The sequence below is a fragment of the Colletotrichum gloeosporioides genome (assembly GCF_011800055.1).
Source record: "Colletotrichum gloeosporioides strain Lc1 chromosome Unknown consensus_32, whole genome shotgun sequence".
NCBI classification, from domain to species: Eukaryota; Fungi; Ascomycota; class Sordariomycetes; order Glomerellales; family Glomerellaceae; genus Colletotrichum; species Colletotrichum gloeosporioides.
In genome coordinates this window covers 548,994-575,280 of record NW_025544677.1, presented here as the reverse complement: position 1 = coordinate 575,280, position 26,287 = coordinate 548,994, and the positions used below count along the sequence as shown (strand labels likewise).

General features: G+C 52.6%; 10 protein-coding genes across 10 annotated transcripts; 8 read left to right on the top strand and 2 right to left on the bottom strand.

The window, feature by feature from the left end:
- Positions 1–336: 336 nt before the first annotated feature.
- GCG54_00007220 (uncharacterized protein) lies at positions 337–1,287 on the top strand (the record flags this gene model as incomplete). The annotated part of the gene is made up of 1 exon (XM_045407206.1): positions 337–1,287. One exon carries the CDS (start codon positions 337–339, stop codon positions 1,285–1,287), a length of 951 nt encoding a protein of 316 aa, XP_045266127.1.
- Positions 1,288–2,480: 1,193 nt separating this feature from the next.
- On the top strand, positions 2,481–4,601 carry GCG54_00007219 (Heterokaryon incompatibility protein 6; the record flags this gene model as incomplete). The annotated part of the gene is made up of 1 exon (XM_045407205.1): positions 2,481–4,601. One exon carries the CDS (start codon positions 2,481–2,483, stop codon positions 4,599–4,601), a length of 2,121 nt encoding a protein of 706 aa, XP_045266126.1.
- Positions 4,602–5,180: 579 nt separating this feature from the next.
- GCG54_00007218 (uncharacterized protein) lies at positions 5,181–6,623 on the top strand (the record flags this gene model as incomplete). Its single annotated transcript, XM_045407204.1, has 1 exon — positions 5,181–6,623. One exon carries the CDS (start codon positions 5,181–5,183, stop codon positions 6,621–6,623), a length of 1,443 nt encoding a protein of 480 aa, XP_045266125.1.
- A 4,501-nt stretch (positions 6,624–11,124) lies between these two features.
- Positions 11,125–12,075, top strand: GCG54_00007217 (Cysteine synthase; the record flags this gene model as incomplete). The annotated part of the gene is made up of 1 exon (XM_045407203.1): positions 11,125–12,075. The coding sequence occupies one exon, from the start codon at positions 11,125–11,127 to the stop codon at positions 12,073–12,075; it is 951 nt and encodes a 316-aa protein (XP_045266124.1).
- A 644-nt stretch (positions 12,076–12,719) lies between these two features.
- GCG54_00007216 (uncharacterized protein) lies at positions 12,720–14,197 on the top strand (the record flags this gene model as incomplete). The annotated part of the gene is made up of 2 exons (XM_045407202.1): positions 12,720–12,799; positions 12,892–14,197. 2 exons carry the CDS (start codon positions 12,720–12,722, stop codon positions 14,195–14,197), a joined length of 1,386 nt encoding a protein of 461 aa, XP_045266123.1.
- A 1,288-nt stretch (positions 14,198–15,485) lies between these two features.
- On the top strand, positions 15,486–15,920 carry GCG54_00007215 (uncharacterized protein; the record flags this gene model as incomplete). Its single annotated transcript, XM_045407201.1, has 2 exons — positions 15,486–15,676; positions 15,728–15,920. Coding segments are annotated over 2 exons (384 nt in total), but the record flags the coding sequence as incomplete, so codon positions are not given.
- A 1,980-nt stretch (positions 15,921–17,900) lies between these two features.
- GCG54_00007214 (Biotin synthase) lies at positions 17,901–19,191 on the top strand (the record flags this gene model as incomplete). Its single annotated transcript, XM_045407200.1, has 2 exons — positions 17,901–18,221; positions 18,274–19,191. 2 exons carry the CDS (start codon positions 17,901–17,903, stop codon positions 19,189–19,191), a joined length of 1,239 nt encoding a protein of 412 aa, XP_045266121.1.
- Positions 19,192–20,124: 933 nt separating this feature from the next.
- GCG54_00007213 (Succinate--hydroxymethylglutarate CoA-transferase) lies at positions 20,125–22,114 on the top strand (the record flags this gene model as incomplete). Its single annotated transcript, XM_045407199.1, has 6 exons — positions 20,125–20,396; positions 20,457–20,668; positions 20,718–21,436; positions 21,493–21,575; positions 21,627–21,705; positions 21,752–22,114. The coding sequence occupies 6 exons, from the start codon at positions 20,125–20,127 to the stop codon at positions 22,112–22,114; spliced, it is 1,728 nt and encodes a 575-aa protein (XP_045266120.1).
- A 265-nt stretch (positions 22,115–22,379) lies between these two features.
- Positions 22,380–23,354, bottom strand: GCG54_00007212 (uncharacterized protein; the record flags this gene model as incomplete). The annotated part of the gene is made up of 1 exon (XM_045407198.1): positions 22,380–23,354. One exon carries the CDS (start codon positions 23,352–23,354, stop codon positions 22,380–22,382), a length of 975 nt encoding a protein of 324 aa, XP_045266119.1.
- Positions 23,355–23,769: 415 nt separating this feature from the next.
- GCG54_00007211 (Peroxisomal catalase) lies at positions 23,770–25,600 on the bottom strand (the record flags this gene model as incomplete). The annotated part of the gene is made up of 2 exons (XM_045407197.1): positions 23,770–24,924; positions 24,974–25,600. 2 exons carry the CDS (start codon positions 25,598–25,600, stop codon positions 23,770–23,772), a joined length of 1,782 nt encoding a protein of 593 aa, XP_045266118.1.
- Between the last annotated feature and the right edge of the window lie 687 nt (positions 25,601–26,287).

Below are 26,287 nucleotides of genomic sequence, written 5' to 3'. Positions count from 1 at the left end.
GGGAAGGGTCTCTCGGAAGTATGGTTTTCCATTTTGGTGATCTTAATTTCCGGTGAACCGGGCCGTAAAACATGTACATACACCATGGCTGCCTGAACTGCCGAAGAGGTTCTCAATATTGATCTCGCACCCTTTCATCCTACAAGTCCCATGGTCATATAAGGCTGACTATTTCCTGGTCCCTCTGCTCGAACTTCCCTTCTCTGCCATCGATTTATCGCCAGTCTACAAACTTGCATTACTTCATTCCAACGCTTGTACACGTCAAACAACCACTTCTCCATATTCCGTTTAGACACTTCCCAAGATCCATTCCCCAAAGCGCTTCGGTACAGCATGTCGCCCTACGAGGACCTCAAGCTTATCTCAACAGTCACCACCGAGCGTCACCATCGCCATCGACTCAGTGAAGCGCATTCTGATTGGGAAGCCCGCGCTATGCGTTCGACGCTTTTTTCTGGGACTGGGGCGCAGCAGCCGGACTCTGCCGCCGACGAGGAGGAGGAGTACGTCTTCGTCGCCTCGTCTGACGTGTCTTCTGCCGAGGACGCTCATCACGATCAGGCCTCCGCCGCCACAGATCCAACGCCGTCATCTGGTACGCAGCAGCCGGAACCCGCCAACGACGACGACGAGCAAAAGGAGGGTCGACGCGATGACATAGCTTCGCCTTCTGGTCGCGAGCGCCCCGAGCAGCGTGTAATCAATGTTGCACCGTCGGACTGCGTAGCGAGGGCGCAACGGTCGGCTCTTTCCCGCGCCGCTCAGGATCTCTCCATCACCAGCGAGTGCCAAAGCCTAGTCGAGGCGTGGGCTTCCCGGGAACAGTCCGACCAGGGCGCGTCGGCTGGGACTGCCACTAGTACAGCTGCCACTCGCCGGCTGCGCTTTCTCGAGGCGCCGGGCACTTTCCTCCTCGCCCACTTCGTCAGCTTCCTTCTTCTCACCTTTCCGCCCGTAATCACAGGCCTCGACATCTTGAACAAAACTCCAGCTACCCTATGGCAGCTTTGCCTCTACGTCTTGACGTATGCAATCTGTGGGACGCTTCGAGACCTCTGGATGGCGTATATGAGCTCTACAAATGCGGGCACCACTCAACAGAAGAGAGCGATCTCGGCGACGCATGGAGATTGCGGCACGGCTGTCGCGGCGAAGGCGGCGCGTGCGGCGCTTGTGTGTGCGGTCGGAGAGCTTGCTGGCATGACTAGGAGTTTCTTATTTATGATGGAGCAGTTTGATTTTTTGGATGACTTGGAGTTCAGGACTGAAGTGAAGTCTGGTTGAGGCGAGATTGTCTCGTGCTGTTTCCAGCGTTGACGACCCCGGCGGTATATTTCATAACTTAGACAGCGGACATGAAATATCAATGTTTTACCCCATTCACTACACAATTAAAGTAAATGGCATGCTTGTGGTGCATAGTTGACATTTCTAGGATATTAAAAACTGGTTCTGTCGGTATTCTCCGCCATCTTGGAAACCTCTGCGATGACTGAAACTCTGTGCCATCTTCGCCATTATGCTGTGGCAACTATCATCCCAGAAGGCAAGAAGCATCGGCTCGAATCTAAGCCCATCGTCTTTCACACTGACTGAGTGCGATGACAGGAGGCTAAAATCATTTGGAAAGGAACTGGATTGAACTAGTTGAAGAATTAGTTGAGAAATTTGCAATGGAAATGACTTTCTGTTCATACAGAGGCCACGGCGATACTGCTAAGCGTGATTGCGAGGTGTTTGGGGGTAGCTTTAGGAAACATTAAATGCGAGTTAAGGATTACGCACCGTCGATTACATATATGGACACCATAGTTCCATAGAAGCCTACGAGAAGATTCCGTCACATCTTTGAAATACTTAGACTCATGAAGAGAGAGTGACATTATACCGATGCGCGTAGACTTAGATCAGGCTGAGACTTGTTCATCTGCACGAATGTTTCTACATATGCGCCATTCCAGTAGCTCAAGCTTGGCGATGAGGATGAGAGAACTTCATCAATTCTCACATTTCCGAAGCTTTGACGCATTACGGTTTTGACGGTGGTTTTCTTGTGGCGTACCAGCCTGTTCCAGGGGTCATTTCTTAAGAGGCCCGATTCTCGTCGCCAGATCTCTCAGAGATTCGTGTGTTGGAAAAAATCAACTGCAACCCTTTTCCTAGAGCCTGACAGGATGTGGCATTCTCATTTCTTGCCGACTGGTGCCCTTTCGCAGCTAGAAGCAGCTCAGCAGCCACATCTTGGCTTCTCAGGATGGCGGATTTTCATTCGCTCAATTACCGCCAATTCACGCCCTGTAAGCACCCACTTGGAGTGGCATGGTCCAGCTGCACGAGAATGGGTATTCGTAACGGTAAGCACAGGGTCCGTAGAGAATAAGAAGGCATCGACGGCCCGGTCCTCTCTCCACGCTGACGGATCCTCGGCCCATCAACTTCACTCCGACTCTGCGCTGACTTGCGTGCCCCACTCCGAAATGGACGATGCGACCGCAGACTTCTTCCAAATCGCGGGGGAGCGCGAATACTGGACCGGCTATGACATTGGCAGGGAGTTTGAGCTTGCAAAGATTGATGATCACGACTGGATCCCGGAGGAAACGAGGGCCAAGGTCTGCGAATGGGCAAAGACGAAGACGGTCCCAGATCGACCCCGCGATGACGGCCGGGGCAAACTGTACAGACCCATCGTCGACCCGTACGAGATCCGGGTACTCGAGGTCAAGCCGGGCGCTAAGGGGGATAAACTGCGCGGCTCTCTACACCACTGCTCGGTCGAATACGTCGACCCCGAACCATACAACCAGTCCTTCATCAGGGTGCGCTACGCGCTCTCGATGGAAGATCTCGTCACCCCAATCTCCTACACCGCATTGAGCTACACCTGGGGCGAGCCCATCTTCGACGCAATGATCGAATGCGACGGCCACGAAAAAGCAATCACCAAGTCCCTCGAGTCGGCCCTCCTCCATTTCCGCAGAGAGGACGAATCTGTGGTGCTGTGGATCGATCAGATCTGCATCGACCAGAGCAATAACGACGAAAAGGGGCAGCAGATCCCCCTAATGTCCAGGATCTACCAGCGCGCCACCAACACCGCGATCTGGCTCGGTGAAGCCAGTGAAGGCTCTGACGTGGCGATCAAGCTCCTTGAGGAGGTCAACATCCGGTTGCAGTTTACGACGGAAGACGACATCGACCCGAAGGAGTTCGAAAGGATGCGCCTACCGGCGCCTGAATCGAAGGACTGGAGTGCTCTGTGGGACTTGCTCTCGCGGCAGTGGTTCACGAGGGTATGGATCATCCAAGAGGTTATTCTCTCGAGGGACCCATGGGTTGCTTGTGGTGATTCACTCATCACTTGGGAGAATCTATCCAGCGGGTGTATGCAACTTGTCACGACTGGAATCTCGGCGTGGCTTCGGAAGGAGGCTGCGAAGGGGCCTGCGAAAGGCAGTAAAATGGATGATCGAGGAGATATGTGCGAGCTGGCATGGCAGCTTCACCGGATGAAGCAGTCGGCCCAGGACAGTGATAATACACTGGTGCCGTTGCTCGTGCAGTCCCGTGGGGCGCAGTGCTATGATTCGAGAGACAAGGTATACGGATTGCTTGGGGTGGTCAACGAGGATCATCAGGCTGCGGTGAAGGTCAGCTACGCGGACGACTTCCCTGCTACGAAGCTGTACCAGCAAGTCGTGGCGCACCATGTTTCTCAACATCCCACGAGATGGGCACTGCACGAGGTCCTGGCATGCGTGGACCATGATTCGCCCCATTTGCCTTCTTGGGTCCCGGATTGGAGCAGACCTCGTCTGACAGTTGCGTTGGGATACACGACTGCTTCTCAGGGTATTTACAGAGCCCATGGGACATTTGAGCGGAAGATGTGGATTAGCGAGGATTTCAAAGACTGGGAACGGTTGCCAGTACGAGGCGACGAGATGTCTGTGCAAGGGTTCCTCATCGATACCATCTCTACGACCAGTCGGGTTATCGAGAACCCTGATCTTACGTTCGAGGACCCAATGAACGGCAATCAGACACTGCTCGAAGTCTTGAAATTCGTTTCTGAGATGGTGACGTACCCGCAGCCGCACACGCTGTTCTCTGTGCTGTGTCAGACACTCGTGGCGGGGAGGAATGACACCGGGAAGCAGAAGTGTCCACAGTCGTACGAAGAGATCATCAGCCTTTTGCTGGACGCGTCAACTGGCATGGAACCTTCCATCTCTGGACAGACATATACCGCGCGACAGAAGAAGCCCAAAGGAAGAGGCAGGCTAGAGTTGGAGAGGCTGAAAGACCACAAGGTGGGATCTGCTGGAGATACGTTCCAAGAGCTTCGCACGGCGATGGTTAATGCGTTGAAGAATCGGAAGTTGGGCACCACCGAGAAGGGCCATCTGGGATTGTTCCTTGGGCATGCTAACGTTGGGGACCAAGTGTACGTGCTGGAGAATTGTCATGTGCCGTTCGTGATGAGAAAGATAGAAGGCGGGAGGTTTCGGCTTGTGGGGGAGTGCTACGTGCATGGGATGATGCATGGGGAGGCTATTGGCTCAGATGCAAGTTTGACTGAGATGGTTCTCGTTTAGGAAGCTGAATGTTCCCAGGACGAACAATTCGGATTCCCTGAACCAGCTCAAACAACAACGAGGAAGATGAGCTTACCTGAAGGCTAACGCAACCCGTTTCTGACATCACTCCGCATATTCAGCTAGACTCAGCTTATGCCATAGCCACAGCCATATCTATGGCCTGTTATGTATGACGCCTGGCATCTGGCAGGCAGTCGAGCAGTAGCGCGTCAGCACTCGGGACGCTGAGCCACCCGTTCTCAATGCAGAACGTCTTGAATCTCACCGACTCGGTTCAGAGTCTAGCCGAGCTTTTGAAGTCGGTGCAATACGTGCAACTCGGGATAATTGCTTGAATTGCTGAGTGCGCTGTTTGAATAGCAATCCATACTACATAAAGTATGTGAGTTAAAGGGCATATAAATCATTCTAGAAGTAAGGCTCCCAAGCGCAAACTATCCACTTACATAGTGACAAGCTACTCTTCTCTCACTTTTGCATCCATCTTGAGCAACTCCGCCAACACCACAAATATCTACGAAATAACCACACAACACGTTAGCGGTTAACATGCGACTGCAACTACTTCTCGCCGCGATGGCAACATTTCTGGTGGCCCAAGCTGCAATCGATCTTGGTCTTTCGAGTCTGAACGCTAGCACGACCTGTAATGATACCTGCAAGGAGCTTGTACATCGCGTTTCCTCATGGGAAAAGTCACAAAGAGCTTCAGACTTCTCTTTTTATGAGGTTCCGACCAACTTCTCCAACATCATTGAGCCAGGCACCGTCTTGTCCCTTGAGCGAATTACGAATCTGACGAACTACACCGTACCAACTCCTTTGACCATGTCCCGAATGATGTATACGACTGAAAACCTCAACGGTACCATCGTACCTGCATCAGCGTACATCCTGTGGCCCTCAAGCCCGCTAGAAGTTCCGGTCTCTGATTCATCAAATTCAACCCACTGGCCTCTGGTCGCATGGGCACACGGCACCTCTGGAGGTCTGGCGCCATGTGCACCCAGCAACTACCGAAACCTGCAATACCACTTCCAAGTTCCATACCTACTCGCTCTCCAGGGTTACGTCGTGGTTGCACCAGACTACGCGGGTCTGGGTGTTGGGAAGCTTCCCAACGGCGACGGCATCGGCCATCCCTGGGCTGCGGCACCCGCACACGCTAATGACGTAGCAAACGCCATTGTCGCCGCACGCAAAGCTTTCCCTGAGTATCTCAGCCTTGATGGGCCGTTTGTAGCCATGGGCCACTCCCAGGGTGCTGCTGCCGTATGGTCGTTCGCGGAAAGACTGGTCGACAAGCCGATCCCTGGATTCAAGGGCGCTGTTGCCTTCGCTCCACCAACAGATATCATAAACCAGACTAGGAAGGCCATAGAAGATCATGAGGCCAACAAGACCCAAGTATGGACCAACACCTTCTTGAGCCTTCAGCCATCCTTGGCAAAAGGAATAACGGCGGCGTATCCAGAATTCAACCTGTCCGGACTGACCGAGGCCGGACGCGACAGATGGGTCAACGTCCAAGAGGCTGTGCAAGGCTGTCTACCCACGAAAGGAGTCTCAGGCATTGGCATCCCATTAGGTCGGTTGGCTTATCAGAACTGGACAGAGCAACCGACTGTGTTGGACTTCGAGAAGAGAACTGCCGTTGGAAGAAAGCCTTTCAAAGGGCCTTTATGGATTGCGGCTGGGGACAAGGACTCCGTAGTTGACTTCAAAAACATGGAGGCCAACGTGAGGGAAACATGCGGAATGCTACAGGGTGCCGATGTTCAGGAGAGTCTGGAGTTTCTGGAGTACACTGGGCAAAATCATTTTCCCGTCATCCAAGCGAGTCAGGTTAAGTGGCTTGGCTGGATCAGAGATCGCATTTTCTTCACTGCGAACGTTAGTCACGGGTGCAAGTTTGGGACTGTGCGAGGGTTCCAACGCGAAGAGACTGTCAACTCCGTTTTTCCGAACTTTTTGGTCGAAGTGGCAGGGCCTGCTGAAGGCTGGAAGTACAGTCTTTGAATTGATCATGGCTCATTCTTTATGTGTCTTAGCATTGGGAAAAGCGATTAGTTTTACTAGTTTTCAAGTATTTTTTGAGTCCTAATATTGAGCGTTATTACCCGAAACGCCTTCGCAGAGTGGTAAAAATATACGTACGGCCTAGTTATAGATGAAGAGCAAAACCTGGACTTATCGTTTCCATTTAAATATACAGCACATTCTAATCGATTGGCAAGACCTTCTTTAAGACAATTCCAAAAGTTTATGAGTCCGGCGTGGACAGCATTCTCAAGATTGCTCTCGTTTCGCAACAGTTCGTTGACCAGTGTCGTGGAAATCCGGAAGTTCCCAGCTCAGCGGGAGAACCCAACACCGTAGAAAGAAATAAGATAATTCTTGACGTAAACGCAAGACTTAAAAGTGACGTGAGTTTCCTATATGCAGATCAACTCAACTTAAGCCGCTGCACAGCACTGGGTTTGGGATGACCCCGCCAAACGTTGTGGTGCGGGAGAATCAGAGCGCGATCGATCCTTGCTTTAGGTTCGTCCCATTCTCAGGGGTTCGGCTATAAATAAACACAAAAAGGAAACTTGGCTTTTTGCTTAAGTGTAGAAAGTTTCGCTCAGACACTAGAACAACAAACAAGGTTTCAACCGAACTTCTTCTCTTTTTCGTGACTGGTGGAATCGGGTGGGCCTTGTCTTCATCGTACCAGACAGTACTCGGGTGGGAGGACTTGGTTTCAAGAGGTTCCCCGGTGGTCTGAGTCAAGGGAAACGGGTCATGCGCCGGCGGTTAATAAAACTGGCATCTCCGTTGACGGTCTTCGCCGCGGTTGACTGATGTGTCGTACTCGCGGTGTTTATCTTATTTGGGAACCGCATCATGTGCAGATGAATCAGCTCAACTACGTGTGACCAGGTATAGATCAATCTAGGTAGAATTACAATACCCTCAGCCTATTCTATCTTACACAGCCCTCATACGTGACATTAGGACAGATATCCGTATTACAAATTAGGAACGGATGTCGCAAACATTAGTTGAATAGCTTCAACTCTCTTCACTGAAACTCGTCTAACTTGCGTCGCGCGCGACGCTTAGCCTTCCGCCAAATTGCGAGACCAGCAACGATGAGGAGCCAGGTAGCCACTAAGTTTTCATAATATCAGCAAACCGACATGGTTATATGAGAGAAGACATGACTTACCGATTCCAGCCAAGAAACCGAAAATGGCTTCGCTGGATATGACTATGAAGTTTTGGTTGAGACCGAGATCTGGCGTTGTTGGCTGAAGTCTTCGAGGACCACCATCATTCCTCAAATCAGGGGCAGGAGTTGGAAGAACCAACGCAGCAGTTACTGTGACAGGCGCAGGGGTGACAGTGACAAACACTGTGGTTCTCGGGCCCTCTGAGCTTGGTACCATAGTAACAGTGACTGGCGGCGGCGGCGGTGGCGGGGGAGGCGGAGGTGGTGGCGGAGGAGGGGGTGGTGGAGGACCAGGCGGTCCTGGAGGTCCAGGGGGACCGGGTGGACCTGGGGGCGGCGGCGGAGGGGGAGGCGGCGGTCCAGGTGGTCCAGGGGGTCCTGGAGGCCCGGGAGGTCCTGGAGGTCCCGGAGGAGGAGGTGGTGGAGGCGGCGGCGGCCCTTCAGGGGGAGGCGGTGGAGGAGGTGGTCCTTCAGGAGGTGGAGGAGGCGGGGTTCCAGGAGGTCGTGGAGTTCGTGGAGTACCTGGAGGTGGAGGAGGGGCATCCGGAGGAGGCGGCGGTGGTCCTCCATCCGGGGGCGGCGGTGGTGGTCCAGGTGAAAGGGGAGGAGGCGGCGGTGGCCCTGGAGGAGGAGGACCTGGCGCATTTGGCGGCGGCGGAGGGCCAGGTCTCCCAGGAGGAGGCGATGGTGCCTGTCGTCTCTCGTGCTGAGAATCAACATCGAGAATCAGATTGGACGGAGGCGACCTCCTGCGGGCCAAAGCAAGACGAGTCATCTTGTTTTCACGTTTCTGTCAATGACAACTATTAGATATTAGCATCCGTTGCTTGAGATGAAGTCTTTACTCAATGAGTATGAAAGGTAAGAAGAACAAGACGAGGCATTTGTCAACTAGCATCCAGGGTGTTTGTTGACTGGTCCAAGTGATGGTCCACGTACCGTGTTACCGACGATCCGACCTGTGTCATCCGTTTCTGGTCAATGCCTTGGTGGTGAAGCGCTCAGCCTCGTCGGCTCTTGAAGCGTTAGCGGGATCGCTAAACACGTCGAGCACAAGACTAGTGAGACGGATGGCGGTTGACGGCAAGGAACCGAGATGGGGATCCTACCATAAATATTGGCTGTTGTTGTAAGTCCCCAGTCTGGAAACCTATTCTTGGCGATGCGTGGCGGCACGGAACCCCATCTGATGTTCGGTGCGTCACTTTGGAGATGGTTTCACCTCCTCTGATCCCGAGCCAGTGAGGCTGCAGTGCCTGCAGTAAGTAAAACTCAAACTCGACTTCCGATGAGCGACAGAAACCTTGTTTGAGGCTAAATACAGGATGGACACTGTTGTGATGCGAGCCTGTCGTACGGGGGCGGGAAGCCGGCGAAGATTTCCTCTGCCATCCCTCTTGCGCAAGCGTGTCACAGTGAGCGGGGGACACTCGATCTAATGCACTCGTTATCGTTGAATTTGAAGACCGAGGGTCGTTTTCTGCCCGTGAAGCCCGGACAATTTCCCCATCTGAACTCGGGATTGCGGCACTCGACAGCAAACAACGGGCGATCGACGGTTTCATCAACACTGATTGACAGCTCCGGCACCGACAAAGCTCGATGATGTTTCTATATGATCACGAGCCCACTCGTGGTTTTCATCAGATAGGTCCGGGAGTCTTCCAGACAGCGATCCGGATAACCGACGTGCAGGTATCTATAATTATCGAGGGGTCGGAAAAAGAAAGAAAATATGCTACGGGTGATCTGCATGTCGCTGTCATTGAGCCAGAGCGTTGGCGATCTGTCCTAAGTTAAGTAAGCTTTTGTCCTGCATGTGGTGAACCGGTCTGAATCGTTCCTGTATCGAGGATGAACTCAGTTGATATGACATGACTAGGAGGGTGACTACCTTTTCTGTCGCCATTGAAGGCTCGCATGAGCTGTTGAATGGCAGATCATCCATGCCCAAGACAGCAATTAATCGACTGCGCTTATCACATTTCTTGAGCTTCATTCCAAATGTCATGATTTCTAGCTCCAAAGCTACCAGAGCTCTCAGCTTAAGCTTGTGCTCAAAGCATGTTGAATTTAGCTCGGCACTTATTCCAACGAACGCCGAGATAGCACTGGACCTTCCTCCAGTCGCAAGATTCCCAATCGTAAGAAGCGGGGCTCGCGTCTCCCCGGATGTTTCTCTGTAGTTTATCAAAGATAAAGCACGGGTTGCCGAGTTGTTCTGTGGGGTATGGCGGTTTCATCCTGTTCTGGTGGTGGGCACTGAGGCTGCCCGTGAAGCTTCCGGACAGGGGTCGGCTCATGCCTACGGCGTGTTTCCTCCTCCAATATTGGGAAACAAACGATAGCGGGAGATGCTTGCGGAATAAACACCGAATTCCGGAGTACACCCTCATCGGGATAGTCAGCATGTTGCCTGCGGCAGCTTTATTAGGCTGAGGAGTGCACCCCTAATCTCGACCTGCCCATCTTGCTAATATCTAGCCACATAATAGGTGCAATTAGACCTCTCAAGGTGAACTCACTTCCATCAAGCTGCACCAACCAAAGGTGGACGAAGCCGAGAGGTATCTTGCACGGCAATACTCATGCAACCACCCTCTGCTCGCGCCGGGCATCTGCTGTGGCCGTCGCGGATCTACCCGGCGGGTCAAGAGATATGCTCTGCGCGAGATGTAGCTGAATGCTTACTTCATGACCCGGGCAGGGATTCGGCAGGTGTCTGCTTTGAGAACCCCCCTCTTGGTCTGGTCTTTATTAAGACTCGGAATGAAGAGAAAGTTGCAGGCTATGCTCGATTGCACCCTTTAAGATGCCGGTTTAACTGAAAGGGGTCTTCACTCACTATGGAGTTTTCTAGTAGGGGGGTCGAACTAGCCCCTTTTGGCGCAAGGCAAAGTCTTACCATATTAGATTTCATCACGAACTCGGTGTTTTGATCTGTAAGGCATTTGAAGTGTATCCACAGGCACTGCTAGACAGTGACTGCAAGAAGGTCCGGATATTGAAGTGTCAATCAAAAGGCGTCGTTGTGGGACTGATGTTGTATTTCCGCGGAGGATCGATGATTCAAGCGAATCACGTTGCCCGTAAGGCGGATATGTGGAGCACACTTGGCGACAAGAGTCATCAAATCCGACTGCTAAGGTAAGTAATGCTTACTAGAGGGAATCTTTTTACGCCAATTCTCTAATTCTTAATGATCCTGGCTTGGAAGCATCGTATGCAACGTACGGAATTTTCAGCATTGTCGTCAAGATTCTATATTTTACGAGTTTTATTCACTCATATTTCACGTTCACTATGTCCGAGTCATCCACCCCATCCCCGGTTAACAGCATTCTGGATGTCATAGGCAGAACACCATGCGTCCGCCTCCGCAAAGTTGTTCCTGAAGGTTGCGCCGATGTCTACGTCAAACTCGAATACTTGAACCCAACCGGCTCGTACAAAGATCGCATGGCGAGAGCCATCGTTGAGGAGGCCGAGCGGAGAGGTGATCTGAAGTCTGGCATGACAGTTGTCGAAGCCACCGGAGGCAGCACCGGCTCATCACTGGCCTTTGTTTGCACCCTCAAGGGATACGGCTTTCGTGCAGTCTGCTCAAATGCTTTCGCTGCCGAAAAGCTGCGGACGATGGCTGCTTTCGGCGCTGACGTCGACATTGTCCACAGCCCGACGGGCAAGATCACCCCGGACCTCTTCCCAAAGATGGTAGAGCGTGCCAAGACGCTCGTTGAAGAAGACAAGAATTATTACGCCGCCAACCAGTTCAGAAATGCAGATGGCATTGTCGGCTACAAGAGTTTGGGACAAGAGCTCTTGGCCCAGTTCCCGCAAGGCATTGACGCCTTCTGTGGTGCCACTGGTGGGGCTGGCATGATCATGGGAACGGCCACGGTACTCAAGGCATCGGATCCTAAGACGCGCGTGGTTGTTCTCGAGCCAGAGTCGTCTCCAGTGATTACCAAGGGACATGGAGGCACTCATGGTGTAGAAGGCATAAGCCCAGGATTCTTTCCTCCGTTGCTGGATAAGTCACTTTATGACGAGGCCCGCGGTATCTCTGAAGAAGAGGCTCGGGAGATGTGCCGTAGACTTGCCAAAGAGGAAGGTCTGCTCACTGGAACCTCGACTGGACTGAACCTTATTGCCGCAATTCAGCTGGCGAAGGAGCTTGGGCCTGGCAAGACTGTTGTCACCGTTGCTTGCGATACCGGTCTGAAGTATATGAGTGGAGCGCTCTACGAATAAACACAGGTATCACGTATTTTTCAAAAGATAAGCTTTTTGGAAGTGACTCCCTCACGTTCCGACTTTCAGGTTCGCCGAGACTGAGCCAAAAACTGTGAGGTAGAAAATCTGCCAGACAATCCCGCCTAAGCAAGCTAGAGAGAACCGAGAGAAGGACGTTTCGGTTCGCAGAGCAACAGGCGCTGATTTGCTGAAATCGGTGGAGACGGGGATACAAATCAAAAACGCGGGCAGCAGAACAAAACGCGAATCTGGCATGCTCTTGCGTAAATCAATTGACACAAACGGGCAAGGAGGAGTAGGCACTAGTTTGTCTGAGACCGGGAATAAGAATCCTGGACATGTTCATGTTCAGGGCGGAAATGTTGCGCTCTCTTGTCTGCCGATGAATCTAGCCGAAGTGCAAGTGGGTTTCAGTCCAAGCGGAAGAGTGTGAGTCAACAGCTGAGTTCCGTCAACCTGAACGGCTATTAAATAATTCGACAAGTCGTCAATTTAGGTTTGTAATCTTGACCTCCGCAAGTCAACATCAATCGTTCATCCGCCTTTTACCAACCTCTGCACATCAATAGTTTCGAGCATGGCCTCATTTGACACAATCTTTTCATTCAAGTGTGTTACCAGTAATTACTGTCGTTATCAAGATGGGTGCTGCGTCGACCGGAGACAACAACGGGAGAGCCGAAGAGCAGGTTGAGACCCAGGAGATCAAACACACCAAGGCGTCAGTAATTCCCAACTCTCTTTCCGAGTACTTCCCCCTATGCCGTGGTTTCCCCGTAGAATTTGGTCCTTCAGAACTGATACATAATACAGTCGCTACGCTTTAATTCTCATTGCTGCTTTCATGATCAACTTCATAGTTGGTGGGTTGCTCTTTGGCTATGGCGTGTACCAAGCTCTTTATGAGACTATGATACAAGAGGAGGGGTCGCCCTTCTTCGGTGCCACATACGCCGAAATAGACCTCATTGGTAGCGTCTCGGTGTCCGTCATGATGATGGGAGCACCCTTCGTTGTAGCATGGGTGAAGAACTCCGGTCCCAAGCTTGCCATCTGTACCGGTGGTATTCTCTTCGGGTTAGCCCATGTGCTGGCAAGTTTCGGAACCGCCCTTTGGCATTTCGAACTGTCCCAAGGCCTGCTCTTGGGTGTTGGGTGTTCTCTCTCATTCCTGCCCTCAATGACTGTTGCACCAACATGGTTTGACAAACACAGAGGCCTGGCTGTTGGCTTTGTGTCTGCTGGCACTGGTGTTGGTGGTCTTGTGTGGGCACCTGCCATAACAGCAGCCGTCAAGGCGATCGGGTTCCGTAACACTCTACGCATGACTGGTGCCCTGTCGGCATTCTTGATCGTTTTGTCTGGGATGTCTCTTAGCTGGGAGCCATCCATGGCTGCCCACCTGCGCGAGGAGAATGCGAAGGACGCCCATCGAACAGGGTTTTGGCGGATTCCCTTGCCGACATGGGAGACTGCCAAGCAGCGAAAGTTTGTGGCTCAGGTTCTTGGCACCTTCTTCCAGAGCGCAGCCTACTACACACCGGTCTTCTTCACAGTTTCTTATGCCAAGACCCTGGGCTTCAGTGACTCTGATGGTGCGAACCGGACTGCCGTTGCCAACGCATGCAATGCCATAGGCAAGATCGGCGTCGGTTTCGTCGCAGATAGGATCGGACGGCTTAACTCCTTTTTCCTTACGACACTCCTCAGCGCTGTTATGACCTTGGGACTGTGGGTCTCGAGCACTCTATCTGGTGAACATGATGAGCACACCGCAAGAGGACTCTTCATCGCGTTCACGGTTTTGTATGGCTTGTTTGCGAGCGCGTATGTCAGCCTCTTCACGCCATCGCTGGTAGAGTTGTTTGGTATGAGAGAACTGCCACGGGTCGCCGGGGTCATGTTCATGGCTCAGGGCACTGCATCTATGATCGGAACACCCGTTGCCGGCGTATTGACTCGGGGCAATGAAGCCACAAAAACTTCCGAAGACTATCTCGGAATGGCGGTTCTCGTCGGAGGGTTAATGTTTGCTGCTGCTGCTTCTGTGGCTTGGGTGAGACTGGAGGTGACATGGGACCGGGCAGGTGGCCAAAAGCGGTGGAAGTGGAAATTGTAAGCTCGTTCTACCTACCAGACCCATCGCAACAAAAGACCTGGTAGTCGTCAATTCAGCAGGAGTCTCGCATACCCATGCACCCTGATACACGTCGGCTAAGCTAAATTGTATTAAGAACCAACATCTCGACGCCCTTTTTTGGGAGTGGATCTCACAGAGTTACGAGAAGCATGAACAGAACGATTGGTATCAGTACTATTGAAACTTGTCCTTGACAACTTCAGCATGCTCCTCTTGATATAATTTTGATCCGTGCACGGTTTCTTAAGCCCTGGATGGTCTCACAAACGGGCAAGGACTCTTCTATTCTTCCATTACCCCTTCGTGTACCCCTGATAACGCCCAATGATGGACTCCACTGCCAGGCCAATCAATGTGGCTACCAAAGGCGTCTGTTGCGTCTCCAACATTGCCCCGGAGCAGCGAAGTCGAGAACATCGCTTGCCATTGCTAGGTACACAAACGCAATGCTTGTGGATGAGAGAGCATAATAATGTGACCTTGCTTCGGCCAAATCCAGTTAGCGATGGTGATAGACTCATCCTTACAAGCACGGCGTAGTGCTGATGATGAGTTGAACAGTGCCGAGACAATGGTCCTGTTCGATACCGTCGACAAACTTTCGCCTTTAGGTATAAGCGAAATCGCAAATCTACCCCAGATAATTGTCGTCGGAGATCGATCTTCTGGTAAGTCCACTGTACTTGAAGCCTCCTCAAATCTCCGCCGAAAACGAACTGGAAAGTCAATCCATCCTGCAAGAGGCAGCGAAGTACCATCTTGCTAGGCAGCGTACCCTCCAAGTCATCACCAAGCCGGACTTGACTCAGCCAGAGTCCCCGCAAGGAGGACCGGTATCTGAGAATTGCTCGAAGCCGCGAGGCTGTTCTTAACTTGGGCCTTGGCTGGCACGTTCTAGGCAACCACAATGACGACGAAGGTCTCGATCCGCAAAAGTTTAACAAGGGGAGATTCTTTGAATCTGATGTCTGGTGTTCAGTTCCTGCCTCTGATCAAGGAGTACGTGCTCTCCAGGCGAAGCTGAGCCGCGTGCTGCATCACATCAAGAGCGGTGTTCCTGCGCTTCTGGGGGACATTCAAGAAAGCGTATCTAACCGCAAAGTTGAGGTGGTTCGGCTTGGAAAACCGAAAAGCACACCCCAAGACATGCAAATCTACCCGTGGAAATAGCTGAAAGGTTTCAGAAGGTTGCTCGCGACGGCATCCGGGGTCACTACGATGATCCGTTCTTTGGTGGCTTCAATGGAATACATAGAAAGCTCAGCTGCGAGACCTCTTTGCTTTGCCTCTTGATACTGATTTCCGGGAGGCTTTGGGAAGGAAGACTGCTAAACGCACCGCCCCGCAAGCCGGAGACTTAGCTGTTTCGGCACAACGATCTCATCTTACATCAGTTCCTCCATTATCACACTGGAATGGGCAGGTGTTACTTTTGACGCTATGGAAACCTTTAAGGATGTAAGCCTGATCGACATGCTACCTGATTCCGTGGCTAACTTCCTCTTCTAATCTGTGCTGCGAACATTCACCGATAACGTCATTAACCTTGCAATCGAGAGCTGCTTCATCCAAGACCTTCCTTCGGCTTTCACACGGAGGCTTGTCAATGGAATGGCTGATGACAAAGTTTCGACCATCGCGATGGAGTCTGATCACACCCGCAGCTATCGCACCGAGCTTGGGGAAGACATCAAGCAGCTGAAGCAGGGCTTGGGTATGTCGCCGCTTCCGACCCAGAGCAACTGCTACAAAGTCGAGCTCTGCGAAGGAGAGAATCTATGAAAGTCGAAGGGCAACTACGCCGACTTCGGTACCAGACGAGCTTGGAGCCGTGGAACCCGTCGCTCCGTCGCAAACAGAATTACCACAAGCACGGGCATAAGAAAAAGATTGCGCCAAGCCCCATTAAGAAGATAAAGGGTGCTCCCCCGAACCTTGCAAGTTCACCCTCAGTCCTGAACGATGAGAGACCGGTATCAGATGGCAATTTTGATGACCTGGGTCAAAAGATTAGTGGCGAGACCACCAGCGATGAGGCTTTGGAAGACCTTTTCCAAAGACGGCTTCATCCCACGCTCATGGGTTCCCAAGACGGGCACTGGCGTTGCATCTACAACAGAGAACTGAAGTGCGTCTCCCCGAGCGGCTGCAAAGTAAGCGATTTGAGCTAATTCTGCACGAACATGTGCTATGATGAATGGCTTAGACGCTACATCTTGTTCATTCCTTCGTCTATCGATAACGATATCCCATATCAGCCTCACTGGGAGTTTGGCCGTTCTCAGGGACTGGAAACCCACAAGATCATGTACTATCACTTAGGTATCTACAAAGAATTTCTGGGATTTTCGCAGGAGGAGATCAGGTTGGCGGATTACTGTGTGAAGTTCCGAGGAAAGTAGTCTGAGAAAATTACAAAACAACAGAAACGTCTGTGAAAGATTGCTACTACTTACTGAATATTCGCGAGAGAGATGGCATGGGGAGAAAGCGCGTTCTGGTTGCGGGATGTACGGTGAGAGCGATTTGTGGAGCGCTCATTGATCCACATCGGTTGCACTCTAGATTCCAATAATAAGTAGAAGTTTCATCGAGTAGATTATGGAACCTAGAAGCTTTTGGCCTCTTTTGAGAATAGAACATGTAAGTGTTGAGCCAACTCTGGCCAAGAGTCTTCAACGCCAGTTTGAATCCTCAATTGTTTGACATGCCCCGCGTGTTGCTGAAGCTATCCTGCAACGGGACAGGGATAGAGCTCCTCAGGCCCCATCTGAATGAGTGGGCATGACGTACGCATTGCTGCTTGCTGTTAAGCTGTCTGTTCACTACTCACTTTCAAATATTGGGGCGCGATCCTCATTTAGGCTCAACCAAGATGGACTCGGTGATCCGAATGAAGACCTCGCTTCCGCTAAGAAGTTAGCAGCGGTCGGGCATTTCTTCGCGGGATCCGCGGTCACTTTTGTTGGGGTTTGGGGGGCTGGCAGAAAGTCAACAGTAACAGCTCAGCGAGTCACAGCTCCACCCGGTGGCATCAACGTGCCGACCGCGAGAGAGCTTGTGCGAGCGGAATTGCCCTATTGTATCGTTTCTTTTCTGGATGACCTGCATCTGCGCTGCCCCTTGCCCCTCACCTCCATCCCTCAACCTCTCCACCCGTTTCCACCAATCCCCGGAGCCACATCCGCTTGGCCGAAGCTACCATGCCGGTGTACCTCCTAGCAGTGCTTCCTGAATTGACTCAGACATGCCACCGTAGCTAACCGCCGGCTTAGCTTTCCAGCGCCAGCCAGCCAGCACCGGCCTGGCTTGCTGGGCCTGATCGGTTACTCGGTCACTTTCTTGGTGCTGGCAAGGGGGGAAGAGATGCTGATCGACCGATTCCCGAGACGTGTGAACCCTGAAGCTACAAAACCCCTCACCCCTCATTCTCAATGCCGAGTCGAAGCTCTTTGACAGCTGGTTCTTGATTTTGACCTTTCTTCAAGCTTTTGCGGTACAGAATTGACGGGAGAGAACCGGACCGTGACAACCGGGCTAAGCAATACATCTTCCCATTGGAAAGCCAATTGCCGAACAACACCGAGGCTTCTGTGTTTCTATTCCTGACGCGTCAGTCACGCCAGTACATCAAGGTGTCGATTCAAGAAACACGATAATCATCAGAACGAGAACCAACACAATGGCTGTGGCCAGGAACGTCGTCACACGGGGCCTGCGACGAGCTGCCCTCGAAAGAAATGTCTTCTCCTCACAGATGAGCAGGCGGTCGATGCCGCTCGTGTCCCGGGCATGCATGTCATCCGTTGCCGAAGCCATCGCCGTTGCCCCCGCTCCGCCGCCACCGGTCGAGGACCCAAGCTTCCGCGCCGCCCAACGGGCCATGGAGGCCAAAGAGATCATGCGCCGGGCAGTCAACGCAACTGGAGTCAGACATGACTGGACGAGGGAAGAGATCTCCGCCATCTATTATCAGCCGTTGATGGATCTGGCCTTCCAAGCCGTATGTCACTTCGTCACGCACTCGAATCCCTGCTAACAATTCTTCTGCCCAGGGATCCGTCCATCGTCGATTCCACAACCCCGCTGAGGTCCAGCTCTGTACCCTCATGAACATCAAGACCGGAGGCTGCACCGAAGATTGTTCCTACTGCGCCCAGTCCACTCGTTACTCTGACGGTACCGGCCTGAAGGCGAAAAAGGTCGAGAGCGTGGAGTCAGTGCTGGCAGCGGCACGCACCGCCAGGGACAACGGCAGCACACGCTTCTGCATGGGCGCCGCTTGGCGTGACATGCGCGGCCGTAAGAACAGTCTCAAGAACATCAAGGCCATGGTCAGCGGCGTGCGAGAGATGGGAATGGAAGTCTGTGTGACGCTCGGCATGATTGACTCCGAGCAGGCCAAGGAGCTCAAGGAGGCTGGATTGACAGCGTACAACCACAACGTCGACACCAGTCGCGAATTCTATCCCTCCATCATCTCCACAAGAAGTTACGATGAGCGTCTCAAGACACTGAGCCACGTTCGCGATGCTGGTATCAACGTCTGCTCCGGTGGTATCCTGGGATTGGGAGAGTCGTCGGATGACCGTATTGGACTATTGCACACCGTCTCGACCCTTCCGTCGCACCCCGAGAGCTTCCCTGTTAACGCGCTTGTGCCGATTAAGGGTACTCCATTGGGCGACAGGACACCGATCCAGTTCACGAGCATGCTGAGGACCATCGCGACTGCACGTATCATTATGCCATCCACCATCATCCGCATTGCCGCTGGAAGGAAAACGATGTCGGAGGAGAAGCAGGCGCTGTGTTTCATGGCCGGTGCCAACGCTATCTTCACGGGAGAGAAGATGTTGACGACAGACTGCAACAACTGGGACGAGGACGGCGCTATGTTTGGCCGCTGGGGCCTAGAGCCTATGAAGAGCTTTGAGAAGTCTGAGAAGCCCGTGGCTGAGGTTAACTTATGATGAATGACTGGTAGAGTAGAGCTATAAATGAGACAGACTGAGCGATTGGGTACCGATAGGAACTGACCGATCCGTGGACTCAGCTGTCACGTTCGCACCTTACCTCACGGAGGCTGAATCTTCGATCCTTTTCACATGCAAGCCGTTATCTGTCGCATAGAGAGCCACGTGATCACGTTACTTCTAGCAACAGTTGTCGAAGGATCGCGAGTGCTGTCTAGGTTTCGTCTGATATGATACCACGCACGAGCCGACATGTTGACACCGAGCTTTGCATACACCCAAACGTTTTGCGACACGCTTCTGCTTCCACAACCCAGCCAGAAAACGTTGAGTTAATGGTTGAAGCGGAATCCGGGCTCGTCAAGGATCCCGAAGGTAAATATCGCGTAACAACAGCCGCTTTCCGCAGCTATGGCTACTCCGATGATTTGCATCGGGGCTGGCAGAAGCTCGATGCAAACAAATCGCTGATTACCCCAGCTTCAATGAGAAGTAGAGAGAAATACTCAGACTCCCTCCATTAAGCTCTTCAGCGCATGCGTTTGAATGCGCTCTGGAATGCTAAAGTCCAGGCCATGTGCTGCCTTCAATCCGGGGAGAGCAGCACTCCGAACTGTTTGTCCTAGCCTACAGAAGAAGCCTTCCAAGATGCCGTTATGAAGTATGGGACGAGGCCCGTGAGTCTCTTACCTCAGGAAATGGAAGTGAAGGAACGATTCAGCGACAGTCTGATGAGAGCTAACGCCGTTGATGAGACGATTTGGAGCTCACGAGGCGGTCCTTCCGCTTCGGCACATGGAGCTGGCAGGATAAAGCATAGATGAGCTCCTGCTAGCTTGCTCCCGAGCTTGAGCTCGCCTGTCATTACTTACCGACTAAATTGATAGCGATTGACGAGGGTATTCACAGTCGACGACATCACACGGCATCATGGGCTCCCTCGCAGACTACTCGGTGCCACAAGAGGCCAAGGCAGCCTTCATCGCTGGAATCTTGGAAAACCCGCTCATGAAGGACATTCCGAGCGATCTCAAATCTCTCGGGCATCATGTCAAATTCGAGGGCACCAGCAGGCCCAGTATCCCCGTCAATTGGAAATTCGCGGAAAGCATTGCTGCATTGAAGGCGTATGAGGCGACACTGGTCAATCGGTTGATTATGAAAAAGTACAATGCTCAACCAGCAGAAGTCACTATCGACACGTAAGTGAGGCCAAGAGCTATAAATTAGTGCCGAGAAGCATGCTGACTTGGAATCGCTAGCGATCATGCAGCATTATTCTTCTTCTCGCCCCTGATTGCCTCTTTGATCGGAGACGACGGCAAAAAGACCCCGATGGCGGTCGCGGGTTTCTTGCCCGAGGTGATGAAGATGTTCCCCAATACAGATCTCCATAGATGCTCTGCGAGCCTTCATAGACAACTTGCGACCAACATCTACAAGACTAAGGACGGAAAATGCTACCAGATGCACTGTAAGTCAGCGATCTCAATGAGATGAAGACGGCTCTAACCTCAAGGCAGCTGGCATTAACCCCGACCCAATCCTCAAGACCCTCGGCATGCCAGCCGACGGCGAGCCGATCGACACGTACGACGCTGTGGTCGAGCGCTTTGCGAAGGTCGTTGCGCAGTACAATTGGAAGGAACTCGACGAGCTCCTTAACGAGAAGAATAAGCATGAGGGGTCCATTGCGTGGTCATCTCAGGAGTACTTTGCCAGCGAGCAAGGCAAAGCGGTCGCACATGTTGGGCTCTACGAGATCGTCAACGGGAACAACACGTCTCACACGGGAACGTGGTGGCCTGAGAATTACAATCTTCCCTCATCACCGAAGAGGCCTCTCGCAGGCCTCAAGGTCGTCGACTTATCCCGCATCATCGCAGGGCCCGCAGTCTCCCGCGGCCTCGCTGAGCTCGGGGCTAGTGTGATGCGCGTTACGTCCCCCTGCGTTACCGACATGTCCGTCCTCCACCAGGATCTCAACTGGGGCAAGTGGAACTGCCACTTGGATCTCAATAGTGTGGCGGACAAGGAGAAGCTGAGGGCCCTCATTCGAGATGCAGACGTAGTCGTTGACGGCTACCGCCCCGGTGTGATGCAAAAGCACGGTTTCGGTCGAGAGGACATCTTCGACATGGTTAAGGACCGCACTCGGGGAATCATCCATCTCCGCGAGAACTGCTACGGGTGGCACGGTCCTTGGAAGAGTCGTGGTGGGTGGCAACAAGTTAGCGACGCGGTGAGTCAAGAACAACTTTTTTCGGTGAGAGGACTGCACTGACGTTTGATTTTTAGTGCTGCGGCGTTTCTTCTGCTTATGGTCGGGCTATGGGCCATGATGAGGCTGTGGTGCCAGCTTTCCCCGTGGCTGACTACGGGTAATGGAATTGCCTTCTCCAAAGGAATGCCTTGAGCTGACAGTTGGATAGTGCTAGCATTTGTGGCAGTGTTGGTGTTCTGGACGCCTTGATGAGACGGGCGGAGAGGGGAGGAAGCTATGGCGTTGATGTGAGTCTGCCCAAAATCTCTTCCCAATACCTGCTGACCGACAAAGGTTGCGTTGAACTATTACACTCAGTGGCTTATCCGCTCTTGCGGTGAGTATCCGGAGCCAGTATGGAAGGAGCTGTGGAAGCGCCATGGTTCACCAGTATACAGGCATTATCATGCTATGCCGTATACGGTGCCAGCCGTGGGGAAGCTTCTTTACCAACATGATATGGACACCCTCTTCCAAGAACATTTCTTAGAGCCGCGGAGGTCGAATGCTGTTGACGGAACTTTCATGGTGGTCAAGCCTGTTGCCCAGTACGCCGACAAAGCTGTCGACTTGAAATTCAACGTTGGCACGAGAGGCAACGGTGTTGATCAGCCAATCTGGCCTGCTGATCTCTCTGTCGAAGTTGTCAAGAATTAGCGAGGAACTTGTCCTCTGGCAACACGGCCCTGTATTACGCTCTATGCTTTTCAGTTCTGTGCCACACCAAAGGTTTTATAAACGTCGGGCTTCACAGAACAGGGCCATGTTAATGGTTTGAGAAATATGTTGTAATCTAAATCTTGGTATCGGAAAATTACAAAATATGGAGCACGTTTCGTTCTTTAAACCCCCCATTCGAAGTATTTGTCAAGCACAAAGCTACCTTCCGTGTCCCGGCTCAACTTGCCATCGAACTATCACGTTAGGAGACTATCTGTTGGCGTCGCAGTTCCTCCACAGCTGTAGCCAACTCAGCAGGTGTGATCCCAGCGGGATCACGAAATTGCCTATACGACTCCCCGTCCTTTGGTCCCAACACCCCAGCATCCCTCACGAATCCCCTATGAGAATCGAAGAAGAACAATGTTGCATGTAGTTGGTCAGGCGCTACCTCTGTGGTATGAAACGCAGCTGCAGGAATAGAGTACGTATCGTTCCGCACATGTCTTTCGGTGGAGGTCTCGACGGCCTTGAATAGGTTCCCTGTATTCTGCACAATGGAATAGGCTTGATGGGTCTTGTACGTCGCATTCTGCCCCTTTCCGTCATTCCACGCAATGGCGTAACCCGCATTCGTCGCATCGTCGACATCATCGACGGCGTCAACTTGGTATGCGTGATCGCGACCCTCACCCGCGAGAATCCAGCTCTGAGCAAAAGGTTGGTGTGAATGCAGCATGAAATCCGGGTTCGCGCGCTTGCCGTCCGGCATCCAGACGTGCAGACGGAAGAGCTCATCGATGCTGCCGCCTTTGAGAAGGCTGCAGAGAGGAACTGCGAGGAGGCCTTGCGCGCTGCGGTTCGCTGTGAAGAAGTTTTTGGCAAGACTTTTGCTTGTGAGCGCTGCGTATATTATGTCCCAGATTTGGTCGAGATCTTCCGTTGTTGCTAGTAGATTTTGGCGGCATCTTTCTCGGACAGAAGCGATGGCGACGGATAGGTAGGCGATGTGAAGGGAGGTCTCGTCTAGCTCTGACATTGTTCTTTTGATGAATGAGATCCATTGCTCGAATGTCTTTCCTTCTGTATTTATGGTAGATGGCGGGGATGTATCGTTGTTCTCTGATATTGATGCTGCGAAGTAGGAGTTGATTTTGCCCAAGTCCTCCTCCGTGGATTTCGTCGCATTCGCGACACCCTGCAAAGCCCTCAGCACTGATGGCAGGGAAAACTCCATTACGACCGTTGATAACAAAATCTCCAACGTGTTATTTACGAGTAGCGATTTGAAGGACAAGTGTGGGTAACTTATGGATACTGAGGCAAGCTAGAGCGTGGATATCGCAACACATCATCCACAAGATAAACGTATTCGCCGTGAATTAAATATGAAGTAGTTCGCATTGCTGTCATTATCTGATCTCCCTTAAGCCAATGCCCTCAGTAAGGCGTTCACGCGGGCTGCATTCAAGAGTACCATGCGGGGGTTTGTGTCCAACCAAAAGCGCACTTTTGCACTGCCTCAATCTGCCTGCAGGCAACAGCAAATACGCCTGGCCGCATTAAGAACACAGCTTTTGAATGTAGAAAAATCTCACCATCAACTTGAAATTGAATTACTGTTGACATTACTACGGATATCATCTGTATCATTATTTTCCGACTCCATTAGTGCCCTTGGCAGCCTTGTGTGTCCCTGTTACAGGAGCGCCGTTGTTCGCCGTCACACTCTTACCCTGCGAGATGTTGATACCGTTCGCATACCTGTTCTTCTCATCCTTGGCAAAACCGTTGTGAGTGCCATTAAACCTCAAGTTGGCGATGCCCTCGTACCCCGGGATGCCAGTGCTCTTTTCCAGCCTCTCGGCAATCTCGGGGTCAACCTCTCTGAAGATGGCAATCTGCCTCTTCAGTGGCTCTTGATCCTTGCACAACTCCATCTTTCCGCTGACGTTGTTGATGAAGCGCTCGCGGGCAGGCTCATCCCATACCTTCTGCCACAACGCGCGGGGAGCAACGAAGTCCTCGGGCCGGATCTCAGACAAGAAAGTAATAGCCTCACCGGTGAAGTGACCATGCGCCTTGTCCAAGTCGACGGTGCGGCTCTTGAACTGGATGGGTGCCACGGAGCTGAGGTAGTTGGGCCTGGCGCCTTGGTTGAAGAAAGCCATGGCACCATCACGCTGGAAGTTACCCACGTTGAAGCCGGTTCGCGGGGCGTTGACGGGTAGTTGTTGGTAGTTCACGCCGATGCGGTGGCGATGCGTGTCTGGGTATGAAAAGAGACGCGACTGCAACACAGGATCGGCTGAAGGCTCGATACCAGGGGGCATGTGTGCAGGGTTGAAGGCAACCTGCTCAACCTCGGCGAAGTAGTTGACGGGGTTCTCGTTGAGTGTGAACTCGCCCACCTTCTTGAGCGGGTACTTGCCCTGCGGCCAAACGTGCGTCAAGTCGAAGACGTTAATCTTGTCGTTCTCCCATGCCTCTTCGGCCTGCTTGGGCGTCATAGTCTGGATCTCGACGGACCACTTAGGGTAGTCGCCCTTCTCGATTGCCTCGAAGAGGTCCTTTCCGGAGTAGTCGGCAGACATGGTGAGGGAGTCCTCTTGGGTGATGAACTTGGTGCCCTGCTGGGACTTCATGTGGATCTGGGCGTAAACCCAATCGCCATCCTTATTGACGAGCTTGAGTGTGTGGCCTGCGTAGCCGTGCATAAAGCGGTAACCGTCAGGGATGCCGCGGTCACCCATGAGGATCATGACCTGATGGATAGACTCGGGGTTTTGAGACAAGTAGTCCCAGAACTGTAGGTTATTAGTGACTGGGTATGTGGGACACACATATGATACTTACCATGAACGAGTCGTCGTTGTGGTTGAGGTTGGTCTGGGGATTCCTCTTCTGCGTGTGAATAAAGTGAGGAAACTTTGCGGGATCCCTCAGAAAGAAGACGGGCGTGTTGTTCGCCACCATATCCCAGTTGCCATCCTCCGTCCTGAACTTCACAGAGAAGCCTCTCGGGTCGCGCTGGAGATCAGGCGAGCCGGACTCTCCTCCGACCGTCGAGAAACGCACCGTGATGGGGCACTTCTTGCCCTTGGTCGAGAAGATGTCGGCCTGGCTGAGCTCGGGAATTGGGTTCGTGCACTCGAAGAAGCCGTGTGCACCACTGCCCTTGGCGTGAACTACGCGCTCCGGGATTCTCTCGCGGTCGAAGTGTGACAGCAGGTCGATCAAGTGAAAGTCCTGCAGGAGCAACGGCCCGTTCTCGCCGCATCGCTGCGTCTCGTACGGGTGAGGCATGGGCACGCCGTTGCTGGTGGCGTAGATGGCATCCTTGGACTGCATCCGCCTGTCCTTCTCGTAGGTGCTGAACTGGGAGGCCACGTGGGCCTGGAATGAGGTGTCGGTGGAACCCATGTTGAACGTCTTTTGCGCTGCGTCGATGGGATGTTTGATGATTCTTTGGACTGTATCCATTTGGGGTATACCACCATGCGATGAAGTGATCTTATATCGAGAGACGCAGCTGGAAACATGCCGCCTCTGGCCGGGCTTTTGGCCCTCGTCTTATGTGTGGCGACCATGGCGACGGGACGATCAAAGTCAACGCCATGACGCAGATGAACATGGTTCAAACATTCCGGCAGCTGCAACGAATCAGGGACGTGATATTACTACAGTGAGGTCCCGCGATGAGACACCGGGGCTGTCACGGTGGTTGTGGCGTGGAAGCTATTCCGAAGAAGCCTTAGGGCGCGCCTTAGGGCAGCCGGGATTCTGAAGTCAATGACGCTTGGAGCGGAAGCTTGACCACTCGATGGACTTGCGTTCTGTTCCAGAAGAGCACTTGATCGGCATTCATTGGCTGAGTAACAGTGGCCATTGGCTCTTCATCGCAAATCGTGGTTAGAAAATGGATGTTGAGATGGGTTCATTGCGGGGCAGACAGCTTGAAGACGTGGGCTAGGTGCCGGGGCATGCTCCCGCTAAGCTGGAAACGATGGAGAGCTGTCCGGGGCAACGGCAGAATCTCCATCTTTCAATATGGAATTCCGTAAAGTCCATGTTCAAGAGACACAGAAACTACAGATTCGGGGCGAAACCACCGATCTGCATGAACACGCTCGATGATGTCTGCGAACGGGTGGCCACGGCCCGCTGATG